Below are 12,949 nucleotides of genomic sequence, written 5' to 3' on the forward strand. Positions count from 1 at the left end.
ACAATTGCACACCTCGGTGAACTCATTTATCATCAGGGTGTTAAACTGCCCTAGTGGCACCAGGGAATCCAAATGTAAGGAATTATGTAGGTGATTTTAAAAATGTGAAGCGTTAAAAAAAATACAAGCGAATTTACAGTTGAAGTCGGAAGTTTACATACACCTTAGCCAAATAAATTTAAACTCAGTTTTTCACAATTCCTGACATTTAATCCTAGTAAAAAATCCCTGTTTTAGGTCAGTTAGGATCACTAATTATTTTAAGAATGTGAAATGTCAGAATAATAAGTTGAGATAATTATTTATTTCAGCTTGTATTTATTTCGTCTCATTCCAAGTGGGTCAGAACTTTACATACACTCAATTAGTATTTGGTAGCATTTCCTTTAAATTGTTTAACTTGGGTCAAACGTTTCAGGTAGCCTTCCACAAGCTTCCCGCAATAAGTTGGGTGAATTTTGGCCCATTCCTCCAGACAGAGCTGGTGTAACTGAGTCTGGTTTTTAGGCCTCCTTGCTTTCACATGCTTTTTCAGTTCTGCCCACACATTTTCTATAGGATTGCCACAACGTTGGAAGTATGCTTGGGGTCATTGTCCATTTGGAAGACCCATTTGCAACCAAGCTTTAACTTTCTGACTGATGTCTTGAGATGTTGCTTCAATATATCCACATAATTTTCCTGCCTCATGATGCCATCTATTTTGTTAAGTGCACCAGTCCCTCCTGCAGCAAAGCAACCCCACAACATGATTCTGCCGCCCCCGTGCTTCACGGTTTGGATGTTGTTCTTCGGCTTGCAAGCCTCCCCCTTTTTTCCTCCAAACATAACGATGGTCATTATGGCCAAACAGTTCTATTTTTGTTTCATCAGACCAGAGGACATTTCTCCAAAAGTACGATCTTTATCCCCATGTGCAGTTGCAAACCGTAGTCTGGCTTTTTTTATGTCGGTTTTGGAGCAGTGGCTTCTTCCTTGCTGAGTGGCCTTTCAGGTTATGTCAATATAGGACTCGTTTTACTGTGGATATAGATACTTTTGTACCGGTTTATACCAGCATATTCACAAGGTCCTTTGCTGTTGTTCTGGGACTGATTTGCACTTTTCACACCAAGGTACGTTCATCTCTAGGAGACAGAATGAACATGGTACCTTCAGGCGTTTGGAAATTGCTCCCAAGGATGAACCAGAATTGTGGAGGTCTACAATTTTTTTTCTGAGGTCATTGGCTGATTTCTTTTGATTTTCCTATGATGTCAAACAAAGATGCACTGAGTTTGAAGATAGGCCTTGAAATACATCCACAGTTACACCTCCAATTGACTCAAATTATGTACATTTTCTGGAATTTTCCAAGCTGTTTATAGGCACAGTCAACTTAGTGTATGTACACTTCTGATCCCACTGGAATTGTGAAACAGTGAATTGTAAGTGAAATAATCTGTCTTTAAACAATTGTTGGAAAAATGACTTGTGTCATGCACAAAGTTGATGTCTTAACCGACTTGCATAAACTATAGTTTGTCAACAAGAAATTTGTGGAGTGGTTGAAAAACAAGTTTTAATGACTCCAACCTAAGTGTATGTAAACTTCCGACTTCAACCGTACCTAGTTTGGTGGGGACCCGAGGAAACTCAACCAACCCTGTGAAAGGGTTTGGGATCTCATGTTTTTATACTTTTACAACGAAATTAAGTAAGTCAGAAGCTTGTGTAGTAGGGCTTTATTAACAAAAAGGGAACAATGAAGTGACTGGACTCAGATCAATTGTTGATTAACTCCTTCATGCATTAAATTACATGGCATTTCTGGCATTTAACCCTTTCTAAGACATAGGACTTCCAAATAAAACTGTGTGTTCTACCCGTTTCAGCCCCAGTGGAGGGTCTGGGGGCAGTGGTCTCTGTGGCTTGTGGTCAGGACCACTCTGTTGCTGTGTGCGCATCAGGACAGGTCTACTCCTGGGGGGCAGGGGGTGAGGGACAGCTGGGCATCACCCTTACTACTGTCTCCAAAGTCCCCAGTCCAAGGCAAGGAAACCTCAACTTAAACATGAAATAGATATTGATAGTTAAATATCATCCATGATTTACATTGTCAAGTAATGAGAGCCCTCTTGGATTCCACTGATCACTAACAAAGACAATATGTACTAGATGTCTCCTTTTTTTTCACAGACCAGTTCCAATACCTTCGCCCTTGCCGATAACAGTGATACAGGTTGCTTGTGGAAATTCCCATTCTTTGGCCCTGACTAAAGGTATAACGTACTGTACCTACTGATGTCTCTCACACAGACTACATTCCATCTAAACTATGACAACCACATGCATCAGTTAGACTACACTTAGAAAAAAAGGTGCTGTCTTAAACCTAAAAGGGTTATTCAGCAGTCCCCATACGAGAACCCGTTGGAGAACCCTTTTTGGTTCCAGGTAGAACCCTTTTGTGTTCCATGTAGAACCCTTTTTTCAGAGGGTTCTACATGAAAACCAAAAGGATTCTACCTGGAGCCAAAAAGGGCTCTATCTGGAACCTAAAAGGGTTATTCTATGAGGACAGCCAAATAACTATTTTGGAACAATTTTTTCTAAGAGTGAAAATCAAAAGGACTGTGAGATGATATTTATTAGGAAAGAATGTAACTCTGGAATTGTTGTGATGTAATTGTAATGTAATATGTAATTTCTTTGTCTTCTACAGGAGGACAGGTGTTCTCATGGGGTCTGAACAGCCATGGACAGCTGGGCCTGGGGAAGGGAGTCCCTCTGCAGCCCATACCTGCCCTGGTGTGCTCCCTCACTGGAGTCCCAGTGACCCAGGTAGCAGCCGGAGGGACCCACACTCTGGCCCTCACCCTCCCAGGCCTGGTCTACTGCTGTGGGGCGAACAGGGCTGGGCAGCTGGGACTCAACCGTGTGGATGAGAAAGGTACTACGGCACTCTACCTCTCTTTGTACGCTACTTGTATAAAAAGTTCAATTGAACTTGGATTCCTTTTTTTATAACCACTAAGTCATTTTCCAGATGTATTATAATGAGTGGGAATATTGTATGATGCTTGTATGATGCTTGTTCCCCCTGCCAGGCCGGTTCAACATCTGTTCTGTGCCTGCTCTCAGAGTCTTGGGGGTTTCCTTCATCAGCTGTGGAGAGGCACATTCTGCTGTTCTCACCAAGGTATCATACTATTACTGTGGAAAGGCACATTCTGCTGTTCTCACCAAGGTATCATACTATTACTGTGGAAAGGCACATTCTGCTGTTCTCACCAAGGTATCATACTATTACTGTGGAGAGGGACACTGTTGTTCTCACCAAGGTATCATACTATTACTGTGGAGAGGGACACTGTAGTTCTCACTAAGGTATCATACTATTACTGTGGAGAGGGACACTGTAGTTCTCACTAAGGTATCATACTATTACTGTGGAGAGGCACATTCTGCTGTTCTCACCAAGGTATCAAACTATTACTGTGGAGAGGGACACTGTTGTTCTCACCAAGGTATCAAACTATTACTGTGGAGAGGCACATTCTGCTGTTCTCACCAAGGTATCATACTATTACTGTGGAGAGGGACACTGTTGTTCTCACCAAGGTATCATACTATTACTGTGGAGAGGGACACTGTTGTTCTCACCAAGGTATCATACTATTACTGTGGAGAGGGACACTGTTGTTCTCACCAAGGTATCATACTATTACTGTATTTTTACTGAAGGCCCCAAGGGAGATGTTGGTGTGAAAGGAGACAAATACTACGGCAGTTCATTAGTTCATAAAAATGATTTAATGTCCTAAACAGTGGGCCCACTGGGAGATAGTTCTGCACACAAAGTCAGCAGCCTCTCGAAGATACAATTCATCACATATTGGTAAATAAAGCCAGTTATATAAAATCACCTTGAACAGAGGTGAAAAACAAATGATCAAGTGTCTGGTGGGTGTCTGGAAGAGATTGGCTACACAATGAACCATACAAGTTGTTATCATACTAAAGGAAAAGTTACAGTTTATTACAGAATAGAAAGTCACAGGTTATACAGAATATGTCCTGATTATGGCTGTTATTACAGATCAAGCCTCAGGGCCACCAGAGTAAAGGTTGACCCTTCAATACTATTATACTGTCTCTTTAAGAAGTGATTAGGGCCCTGACTTGACCAGACCAGGAACAATTCTGGGCCTTGACATGTCAACAACTGGTTCTGGTTCTTTGTGGTCTTTAGGGTGGACAGGTGTTCACCTTTGGAGAGGGAAGCCGAGGCCAGCTTGGGCACAACGCATCAGCTAACGAACTCCTACCCAAACTGGTAGAGGGTATGGATGGACTGGCCTCACAGATAGCATGTGGCAGGTAATGACCAATAGCATAATGCTACTTATACACATATAATAAACAGATAGGAAACCAATCTTGAACATTCTCAGTCTGACTGTGTTTTTGTCTTACTGTAACTCTTCCAGCCATCACACCCTGGTGCTGGGGTCCTCAGGTCAACTCTGGGCCTTTGGCAGTGGGGTCAAAGGTCAGCTAGGGACTGGCATTACGGAGGGCTGCTTGCGACCCACCTCAGTGCTGCTGGAAAGGGCTTCTGGTGGGGCAGCAACAGTTATACACAACGGTACCGGATACAATATGTATTCTATTCTCTTCTATTCTATTTTGTATTTGATTCTATTCAATTATATAATGCAGCTACATACTGACTATTACGTTTTTGGGTGACTGAATTAGAACACATACTGTTTAACGAGACTTGATGTCCCTACAACCTCTTTTCTTTTTTTTACCAGACATGAAGATATCAGTGGGCTGGAATTCAAACTTCATTTACACCACTGAGGTAATGTTTCTGACCTTTTATACCTCAATAATAGGGAGACTGGAACATTCTAAATGTCTCAAGCAGCTAATTCATGTTTGAGATATTTGAATTTCTTATATTGCTTTATCTTCCTTTGTAGAGTTCTGAAAGAGAACAGCCAATCGGGAGGTTAGATAAAGCCAAGCTGCAAAAATGGCTGACGATGGAGCAAGGAAATGCAGAGGCGCAAAGGTTAATTTATTATTATATTTATTTACGTTGAATATTAAAACATACAATCCACCATAGACAAAGGTTCTTTGATAGTTAAAAAAAAAAAAAAAGCAAACTCAAACAAACATTTATTTTACAGTATATTTCTTATAGTATAATTGTACTGAAAGATCAAATATGTCCACATTTGTTCCAACAGAGAAATATCCTTGATGTTCTCAACAAGTTCAAGTCTGGTGGCCAGTTTCACCAAAGCCAGGTAAGCTATTTTAAAATGGAAGGTTTGGATAGTTTATAATGAACACTGTGTGTGTACAGTATGTTGTGTCAATGATAATGCTATACCCATGCTACACCCTCTACCAGTGAGTCTCCATCAACTAAAGCTGCAGGAGCTTTGAGAGTGGACCTAGAGGCTGCTAGCCAGGCTTTTGATCAGCTCTTCAACATCCCATGGATCAGGAAATCAGCTAAGACTAACTCACTCTTCAAAGACTTAAACAAATATCAACAATCTATTAAATATCAATATATATTTTGAATGGAGTATCATGATAGCATAATGTAACTCTCTTCATGTCTATATATATTCTCCATATAGGTACATATATTGCCACTGGTGGAAACTCTTTGCAGTTCAGCAGCTGTCATCAAGTCACCAGAGATCTTTATGCTACTACCCACAATCCCTCTTCTCCACGATGACCAGAATGTCATGAACATGGTCATGACTTTAGCAATAGTTATCGCTGAGGATCTGAATGAAACGGCCATGAACATTTTAAGTAAATAACATCTGACCCTTTCAGTTTATCTGCAAATTTGGCATCAGTATCATTTTGAAGAATTGTATTATTATAGAAGCATAGCTGACACTGTGACACATTACCATATATTATAAGCTAATCTTTTTTTTGCACAGGCAATATAATTAACATATTTTGGACTTGTATTCATGTATCATGTTATAGAAGACTGGTGGTCGTCACTGGAGCCTTCCATCATGACTAAGCACATTCTGATGTGGACGAATGCCCTGTCATTCATGCTGAGGAACGGTCTTCTGGCTACCCACAACCCCGGAGTCAAATTCCTGCTGGAAGCCCTCAAGTACCTCCACAGAGTCAGTGTTTGTGTCAATCATTTTTATAATCCTCCTGACCATTTCTGTCGTCTCTGTCATTATTGTTGATCATGCCCTAACATACTTCATATTGTGAACTGTTTACTTCCTCATGTGCAAGGGACATGTGTAAATGTATTTTGATGCTGACATTATGTTATTTCAAAGGCAAACAAGAGGTCCAGAAGAACCCAGGAAGTTCCCACCAGTACCTTTTATGTGGAAGAGATCATTGATAGGGTAATTCCTATGGATGATGTGAAGCTTTGGCGCTTTTGGTCAAGAAGGGAGGTAATAAAATAACCAAATCATCTGTAAATTACTAAAATGTTAGAATGATAATGTGGTGGAATCTGGTTTCACTTGTCCAGTTCTTTCAGTGCAGATTGATGGAATGAGACAGAGATGGAACCCATGTAGACTATTGAGATGCACTTTCATTTTTCTTTTGTGTCACTTCTAGGACACAGAGGTCACACCAGTCATCTTTTGCCGTTACCCATTTGTGTTGAGCCTGATCTACAAGATGGCAATTTTCAACAGTAATGCACTTTTTACTAAGGTATACTGTGTTATTCCACTGGCTGTTTTATATCCTTTTATTGAATCTTTGTTTTCAAGTATACCACAGCCTACCCAGTGGTTTCCAATGACCAGTCTGTATATCACTCTAAATAGACCCTGGAGCTGACCCTGTATATAGCTTACTTACTTTCTCGTGTTCTTATTTCTATTTCTTGTGTTTATGTTCTACTTAACAGTAAAAATATATAGATGTGTATATATAGTACTACTGATATGGAATACTGCATTGTTGGGAAAATGCAAGCAGGAAAGTTATTTCACTGTACTTGTGCAAGTGACATAATAAAAATTTTTACGAGTGTATATTCATATATTGCAGGTGGTTCACCATCTCACCCACCGGCTAACAGTGATGTATCCTTCTGGAACGTTCCGAGACAACCCAGAATCTCCCCCTGCTCCAGTCTTCCAGTTGACCTTAAGGCGCCCGTCACTCATCGAAGACACCTTCAGACAACTGGGTGCTGCAGATCATGACTACTTCCAGAGAGAACTTGTGGTAAAATTATGACAACCTGAATTAAGAAAAGCTTTTCGTAAGACTACAAGACAATGTCAGAACTCAACCTAAACATTCCTCTGATGCTTTATCACTCAGGTGCAGTTTATGGAGGACATGAAGCTGTCGCTCGTCAACATTAGGGACTTTTTCCTCCATGTGTTTGAAGAGCTGTTGGCACCAGAGTCTGAGATGTTCATGTACAATGACACCAAGACACTGATCTGGTTCCCTGCCAAGGTAAGAACTAGAATTAGGGAATTACGATGTCATTACTGTATAATAAATCACTGCACTCTCAAGCAAATTAAAATTGGTGAGTAAAAACAATCTAAATACATTTAGTCAGTTAATAGCAACAAAAAGAGATTCAACCACTACAGCAGTGCCACTATCTACACTGTATCAATCAATACAGAATTGTTTACAAGTATAATCACCATCACTCCCTGCTCTCCTCCTGATGTACCAAGGTTTTATAGTTGTACACATTCACAGCTAAAAGCTGAATTGCAGTATACAGACAACATAATACAACAAAGGAGATACAAGTTATTTGAAGAAGAATGGTGCCTGTTCTTGTTTATTCTTGATCTCTGCCTTGACTCATGTGCCACCTACCCTTACTACCAGCCCAGAGTGGAGGAAAAGAGCTACTTCCTGTTTGGTGTCTTGTGTGGCATGGCCCTGTACAACCACAACATTGTACACCTGCCCTTCCCTCTGGCCCTGTTCAAGAAGATGGTGGGGGTCAAGCCCTCACTGGAGGACCTGAGAGAGTTTGACCCTGTTGTGGGAGGGTACGTTTGTATTTTAGAATGTACATTTTAGCATTGAATTAGTATCCCTTAGAAACGGATGAAAATGTTTCAACAATAATTTATTTTCGCTGTAATTGAAGGAGTTTGCGGTACCTCTTGGAGGACTACACTGATGATGATGTTGAAGAAAACCTGGACATGACCTTCACCGTATGTATAATATTGAAACTGATTGAGCAATGAAATATCCCTAGATACAGTATGTGAATAGTGGTAAAACGGTTTATTTTCATCAGGTGATCTGGGATGACCAGAAGGTGGAGCTGGATCCCAAAGAAACAGGAAAACCAGTCACAAGTTTTAACAAGTAAGGCTTCAGCAGCTTTTACTCCTACAGATGTAAGCTCTTAATTTGATCACTCTGTTGCAGGAGAACTTTCCTGCAATGCAGGACATTTTAAAAGCGTAGAATATATTTGAGGTTTAAAAAGGCTTCAGACTTGATTTTCCCTTACAAAAAAATGTATCAACCCCTACAAAAATGTCCAATAATCAACATAATAATTCACATTTCCTGTTGCTGCAGGGTTATTTTCCTGCTCTAGCAAACTGGCTCACATTACAGTCTATTGTCTGTAATGCATAATACAAGGTTGCAATTTTAGAAGTTAAAATTTCAACAATAAAATACAATTCATTATTTTGACAGGAAGCAGTTTGTTGATGCCTATGTGAAACTCGCCTTCAACCAATCAGCGGAGAAGGTGTTTGAAGAGTTCAGGAGAGGCTTCTTCAAGGTGTGTGACAGGGACGTGGTGGAGTTGTTCCAGCCTGAGGAGCTCAGGGGAGTCATGGTGGGGAAAGAGGACTACGACTGGGACACGCTCAAACAGGTCTATATACAACCATCATTCATTACTCAGTGTGGGGCTGGGTGCTGACTTGAGAAATTAGGGCATAAATCAGTCAGTGTTGATGCATTTATATCAATGGGGATTTCCTTCGATGTCAAGTTATGGATATGTTTCTCAAGATAGGACTGGGACTAGGAGATAATGTGCTATACATGGTGCTTTGTGACATACTGTGTGACTTTGAGTGGTGAATCGTTTAAATGGCGTGCAAGTTTAATATTGTTTAATTATTGCTGCCATTTGTTTGGTTTGTATATCCAGAACACTGTGTATGATGGAGAGTACCATGCCAGACATCCCAACATCATCACATTCTGGGAGGCTTTTGAGGAACTGACAGATGACCAAAAGAAAGCTTTCCTCCGTAAGTATGGCACTAAATTGCTCTCGGTTGAGTAAAACTGGAGGAACCATACAGTCTTTCATAATGCTGGTTCAGGGTTTTGTCTGCATATTTGAACTTTCTGTTCCACAAGAGCTTTTACAAAAAAAATGTGTCTGAACACATTTGACATTTTAGTAATTTAGCAGACGCTCTTATCCAGAGCGACTTACAGGAGCAATTAGGGTTAAGTGGCTTACTCAAAAGCACAACAACATATTTTTCATCTAGTCGTTCAGGGATTCAAACCAGCTACCTTTCGATTACTGGCACAACACTCTTAATGGCTAGGCTACCTGCAACACAAAGAAATTCACATGTTTCTTCCCATTCTGTCTACCTTTCACGATCTCTCCCCTCCTTCTCAGTGTTCCTGACGGGCTGTGATCGCGTTCCCATCCTGGGCATGGACAAGATACAGATGACTGTGGCAGTCCTGCAGAACTCTACTGAACTACATTTCCCAGAATCCCATACATGCTACTTCCTACTCTTTCTGCCCATCTACCCCTCCAAGGAGATGCTGCTGGCCAGGCTCAAAGAGGCATGTGCCCACAACAGAGGCTTCTGGAAGGAGTAATGGACACTATATATAGGCTACTGCTGTGTTAATTATTTAATTCAATGTGTTTCTTACATGTCAATATATCTCTTCAGTTTAGCATAGGATTTTGGTTGTGTTGATATAGCCTTCATCTAGGTTCAGATTTTACACTTTAAAAAAAAAACTTTAAACCTTGGCTTTTTCAAGTGAACATTTTAAATTTGCAAATGTTTAGGCTATGTATAGGCTTACCGTGTTATTGGAAAAAACGATCCTTGACTTAAAGTCCCCTAATTTTGAATGTGAGTTATGAAAAAACATTGATTTATTTTGTAATTCTGCATGGGAACATCCTTTTTTCTGGACTGCATTATATTTTGACATTCGTGTCTGTATCTTGTTCTTTTAACATAATAATTATGTATGTATCTAAATAATACAGATATTAGTTTCACCTTACGTCGACCCGAGACGCAATCGCCCCATCTAGCCATCAGCAAATGCAAATGCGCTACGCCAAATGCTAATAGCACTCGTTAAAACTCAAACGTTCATTAAAACACACATGCAGTGTAGTGAATTAAAGCTACACTCGTTGTGAATCTAGCCAACAAGTCAGATTATTAAAATGCTTTTCGGCAAAAGCATGAGAAGCTATTATCTGATAGCATGCAACACCCCGAAATACCTGAATGCGACGTAAACAAAAGATTTCGCGTAGCCGGCGCTACACAAATAGCACAAATTACCTTTGACGAGCTTCTTTGTTGGCACTCCTATATGTCCCATAAACATCACTATTGGGTCTTTTTTTCGATTAAATCGGTCCATATATACCCAAAATAGCCATCTATGGAAACTGTGTGATTCAGAAAAAAACACCGTTTGAAAACGCTACGTCATTTTTTTAATAAAAAAAATTCGACGATAAACTTTCACAAAACACTTCGAAATACTTTTGTAATCCAACTTTAGGTATTAGTAAACGTTAATAATCTATCAAATTGATCACGGGGCGATGTGTATTCAATAGCTCCACGATTTCAAATCATCTTCCAAAATCTCTCTTCCAAAACTTCCTGTCGGAGACCGGATGGAAAGTGATCTTCCTCCCTCGTTTGACCAAGAAACAACGAAAAGGCAATTGACAAGACTGGCGACATCGTGTGGAAGCTGTAGGACTTGCAATCTCAGCCCCATTTAATTTCGTGCCCCTTAAACAATACATGCAAGTGGCGCATGGATATTTTTTCCAGTTTTCAGTGATCAGTTTTTCTTGTGCTTTTCGATGAAACAGACGCTCTGTTATAGTCACAGCCGTGATTTAACCATTTTAGAAACGTGAGAGTGTTTTCTATCCACACATACTAATCATATGCATATACTATATTCCTGGCATGAGTAGCAGGACGCCGAAATGTTGCGCGATTTTTAACAGAATGTTCGAAAAAGTAGGGGGTAGGAACAAGAGTATTTTCTTTCATAATTGAGTATTCCCTCAAATGCTGAGCAGTGGTGTGGTTTCTCCAACAACCTGCATAACCTTCCCAGCTAGCACATAACGTTCTGAGAACTATATGTTTCTTCTTCGTTTTGCATACAACCTTCCCTTAACATTTCCTACAGGATTCCTTATGGTTCTATTTAAAGTAAATTGTTCAGAGATCGTTAAGAAACAATGTTCTTCTATGGGAATTTCCATACTTCAGCATAATGTTTTCTGCAGCTTTCCTCATTGTTCTATTTAAATAAGGGATGGGCAACTTTGATGGGGTGGGGGCCACAAAAAAACAGAACTCATCATGAGGGGTGGCAATTCTGTACATTTTGCCATTGGGCATACAGAAAATGTTGCCGTTTTAACGCAAGTTTATTGCAATCCTACACAGTTTGACATGGGGCGGAGAGAAGATACATTTTTTGATCAATGGGCCCCATCCCAATCGGTAATTCAACCCTACAGCTGAAGTCAGAAGTTTACATACACCTTAGCAAAATACATTTAAACTCAGTTTTCCACAATTCCTGACATTTAATCCTAGTAACAATTCCCTGTCGTAGGTCAGTTAGGATCACCACTTTATTTTAAGAATGTGAAATGTCAGAATAATAGTAGAGAGAATGATTTATTTCAGCTTTTATTTCTTTCATCACATTCCAAGTGGGTCAGAAGTTTACATACACTCAATTAGTATTTGGTAGAATTGCCTTTAAATTGTTTAACTTGGGTCAAAGTTTGGGGTAGCCTTCCACAAGCTTCCCACAATAAGTTGGGTGAATTTTGGCCCATTCCTCCTGACAGAGCAGGTGTAACTGAGTCAGATTTGTAGGCCTCCTTGCTCTCACATGCTTTTTCACTTCTGCCCACAAATGTTCTATCGGATTGAGGTCAGGGCTTTGTGATGGCCACTCCAATACTTTGACTTTGTTGTCCTTCAGCCATTTTGCCACAACTTTGGAAGTATGCTTGGGGTCATTGTCCATTTGGAAGACCCATTTGCGACCAAGCTTTAACATTCCTGACTGATGTATTGAGATGTTACTTCAATATATCCACATAATTTTCCTGCCTCATGAAGCCATCTATTTTGTGAAGTGCACCAGTCCCTCCTGCAGCAAAGCACCCCCTGCAACATGATGCTGCCACCCCCGTGCTTCACGGTTGGGATGTTGTTCTTCGGCTTGCAAGCCTCCCCCTTTTTCCTCCAAACATAATGATGGTCATTATGGCCAAACAGTTATATTTTTGTTTCATCAGACCAGAGGATATTTCTCCAAAAAGTACGATCTTTGTCCCCATGTGCAGTTGCAGTCTGGCTTTTTAATGGCGGTTTTGGAGCAGTGGCTTCTTCCTTGCTGAGTGGCCTTTCAGGTTATGTCAATATAGGACTCGTTTTACTGTGGATATAGATACTTTTGTACCTGTTTCCTCCAGCATTTTCACAAGGTCCTTTGCTGTTGTTCTGGGATTGATTTGCACTTTTCACACCAAAGTACGTTCATCTCTAAGAGACAGAATGAACGTGGTACCTTCAGGCGTTTGGAAATTGCTCCCAAGGATGACCCAGACTTGTGGAGGTCCACAATTTTTTTT

General features: G+C 40.4%; 1 protein-coding gene across 4 annotated transcripts in view; it reads left to right on the forward strand.

Annotated features, from left to right (window-relative positions):
* Nucleotides 1–12,949, forward strand: part of LOC109877635 (probable E3 ubiquitin-protein ligase HERC6) — a 44,492-nt gene that overhangs the window by 665 nt on the left and 30,878 nt on the right. Inside the window, exons 2-23 of one of the 4 annotated variants that reach the window (XM_031828310.1) lie at nucleotides 1,875–2,031; nucleotides 2,179–2,261; nucleotides 2,705–2,932; nucleotides 3,090–3,181; nucleotides 4,235–4,362; nucleotides 4,473–4,630; nucleotides 4,803–4,852; nucleotides 4,974–5,065; nucleotides 5,247–5,306; nucleotides 5,414–5,516; nucleotides 5,649–5,832; nucleotides 6,019–6,170; nucleotides 6,339–6,461; nucleotides 6,634–6,732; nucleotides 7,075–7,254; nucleotides 7,354–7,494; nucleotides 7,888–8,054; nucleotides 8,156–8,225; nucleotides 8,312–8,382; nucleotides 8,725–8,908; nucleotides 9,191–9,293; nucleotides 9,680–10,244. In XM_031828310.1, the coding sequence (XP_031684170.1) occupies nucleotides 1,875–2,031; nucleotides 2,179–2,261; nucleotides 2,705–2,932; nucleotides 3,090–3,181; nucleotides 4,235–4,362; nucleotides 4,473–4,630; nucleotides 4,803–4,852; nucleotides 4,974–5,065; nucleotides 5,247–5,306; nucleotides 5,414–5,516; nucleotides 5,649–5,832; nucleotides 6,019–6,170; nucleotides 6,339–6,461; nucleotides 6,634–6,732; nucleotides 7,075–7,254; nucleotides 7,354–7,494; nucleotides 7,888–8,054; nucleotides 8,156–8,225; nucleotides 8,312–8,382; nucleotides 8,725–8,908; nucleotides 9,191–9,293; nucleotides 9,680–9,891 (2,837 nt within the window). In that variant the 3' untranslated portion in view covers nucleotides 9,892–10,244. Of the gene's footprint in view, nucleotides 1–1,874; nucleotides 2,032–2,178; nucleotides 2,262–2,704; nucleotides 2,933–3,089; nucleotides 3,182–4,234; nucleotides 4,363–4,472; nucleotides 4,631–4,802; nucleotides 4,853–4,973; nucleotides 5,066–5,246; nucleotides 5,307–5,413; nucleotides 5,517–5,648; nucleotides 5,833–6,018; nucleotides 6,171–6,338; nucleotides 6,462–6,633; nucleotides 6,733–7,074; nucleotides 7,255–7,353; nucleotides 7,495–7,887; nucleotides 8,055–8,155; nucleotides 8,226–8,311; nucleotides 8,383–8,724; nucleotides 8,909–9,190; nucleotides 9,294–9,679; nucleotides 10,245–12,949 lie in introns of those variants that run through there. The other 3 variants (XM_031828311.1, XM_031828312.1, XM_031828313.1) reach the window with 3 other exon arrangements.

The sequence above is a fragment of the Oncorhynchus kisutch genome, linkage group LG7 (assembly GCF_002021735.2).
Source record: "Oncorhynchus kisutch isolate 150728-3 linkage group LG7, Okis_V2, whole genome shotgun sequence".
Taxonomy (NCBI): Eukaryota; Metazoa; Chordata; class Actinopteri; order Salmoniformes; family Salmonidae; genus Oncorhynchus; species Oncorhynchus kisutch.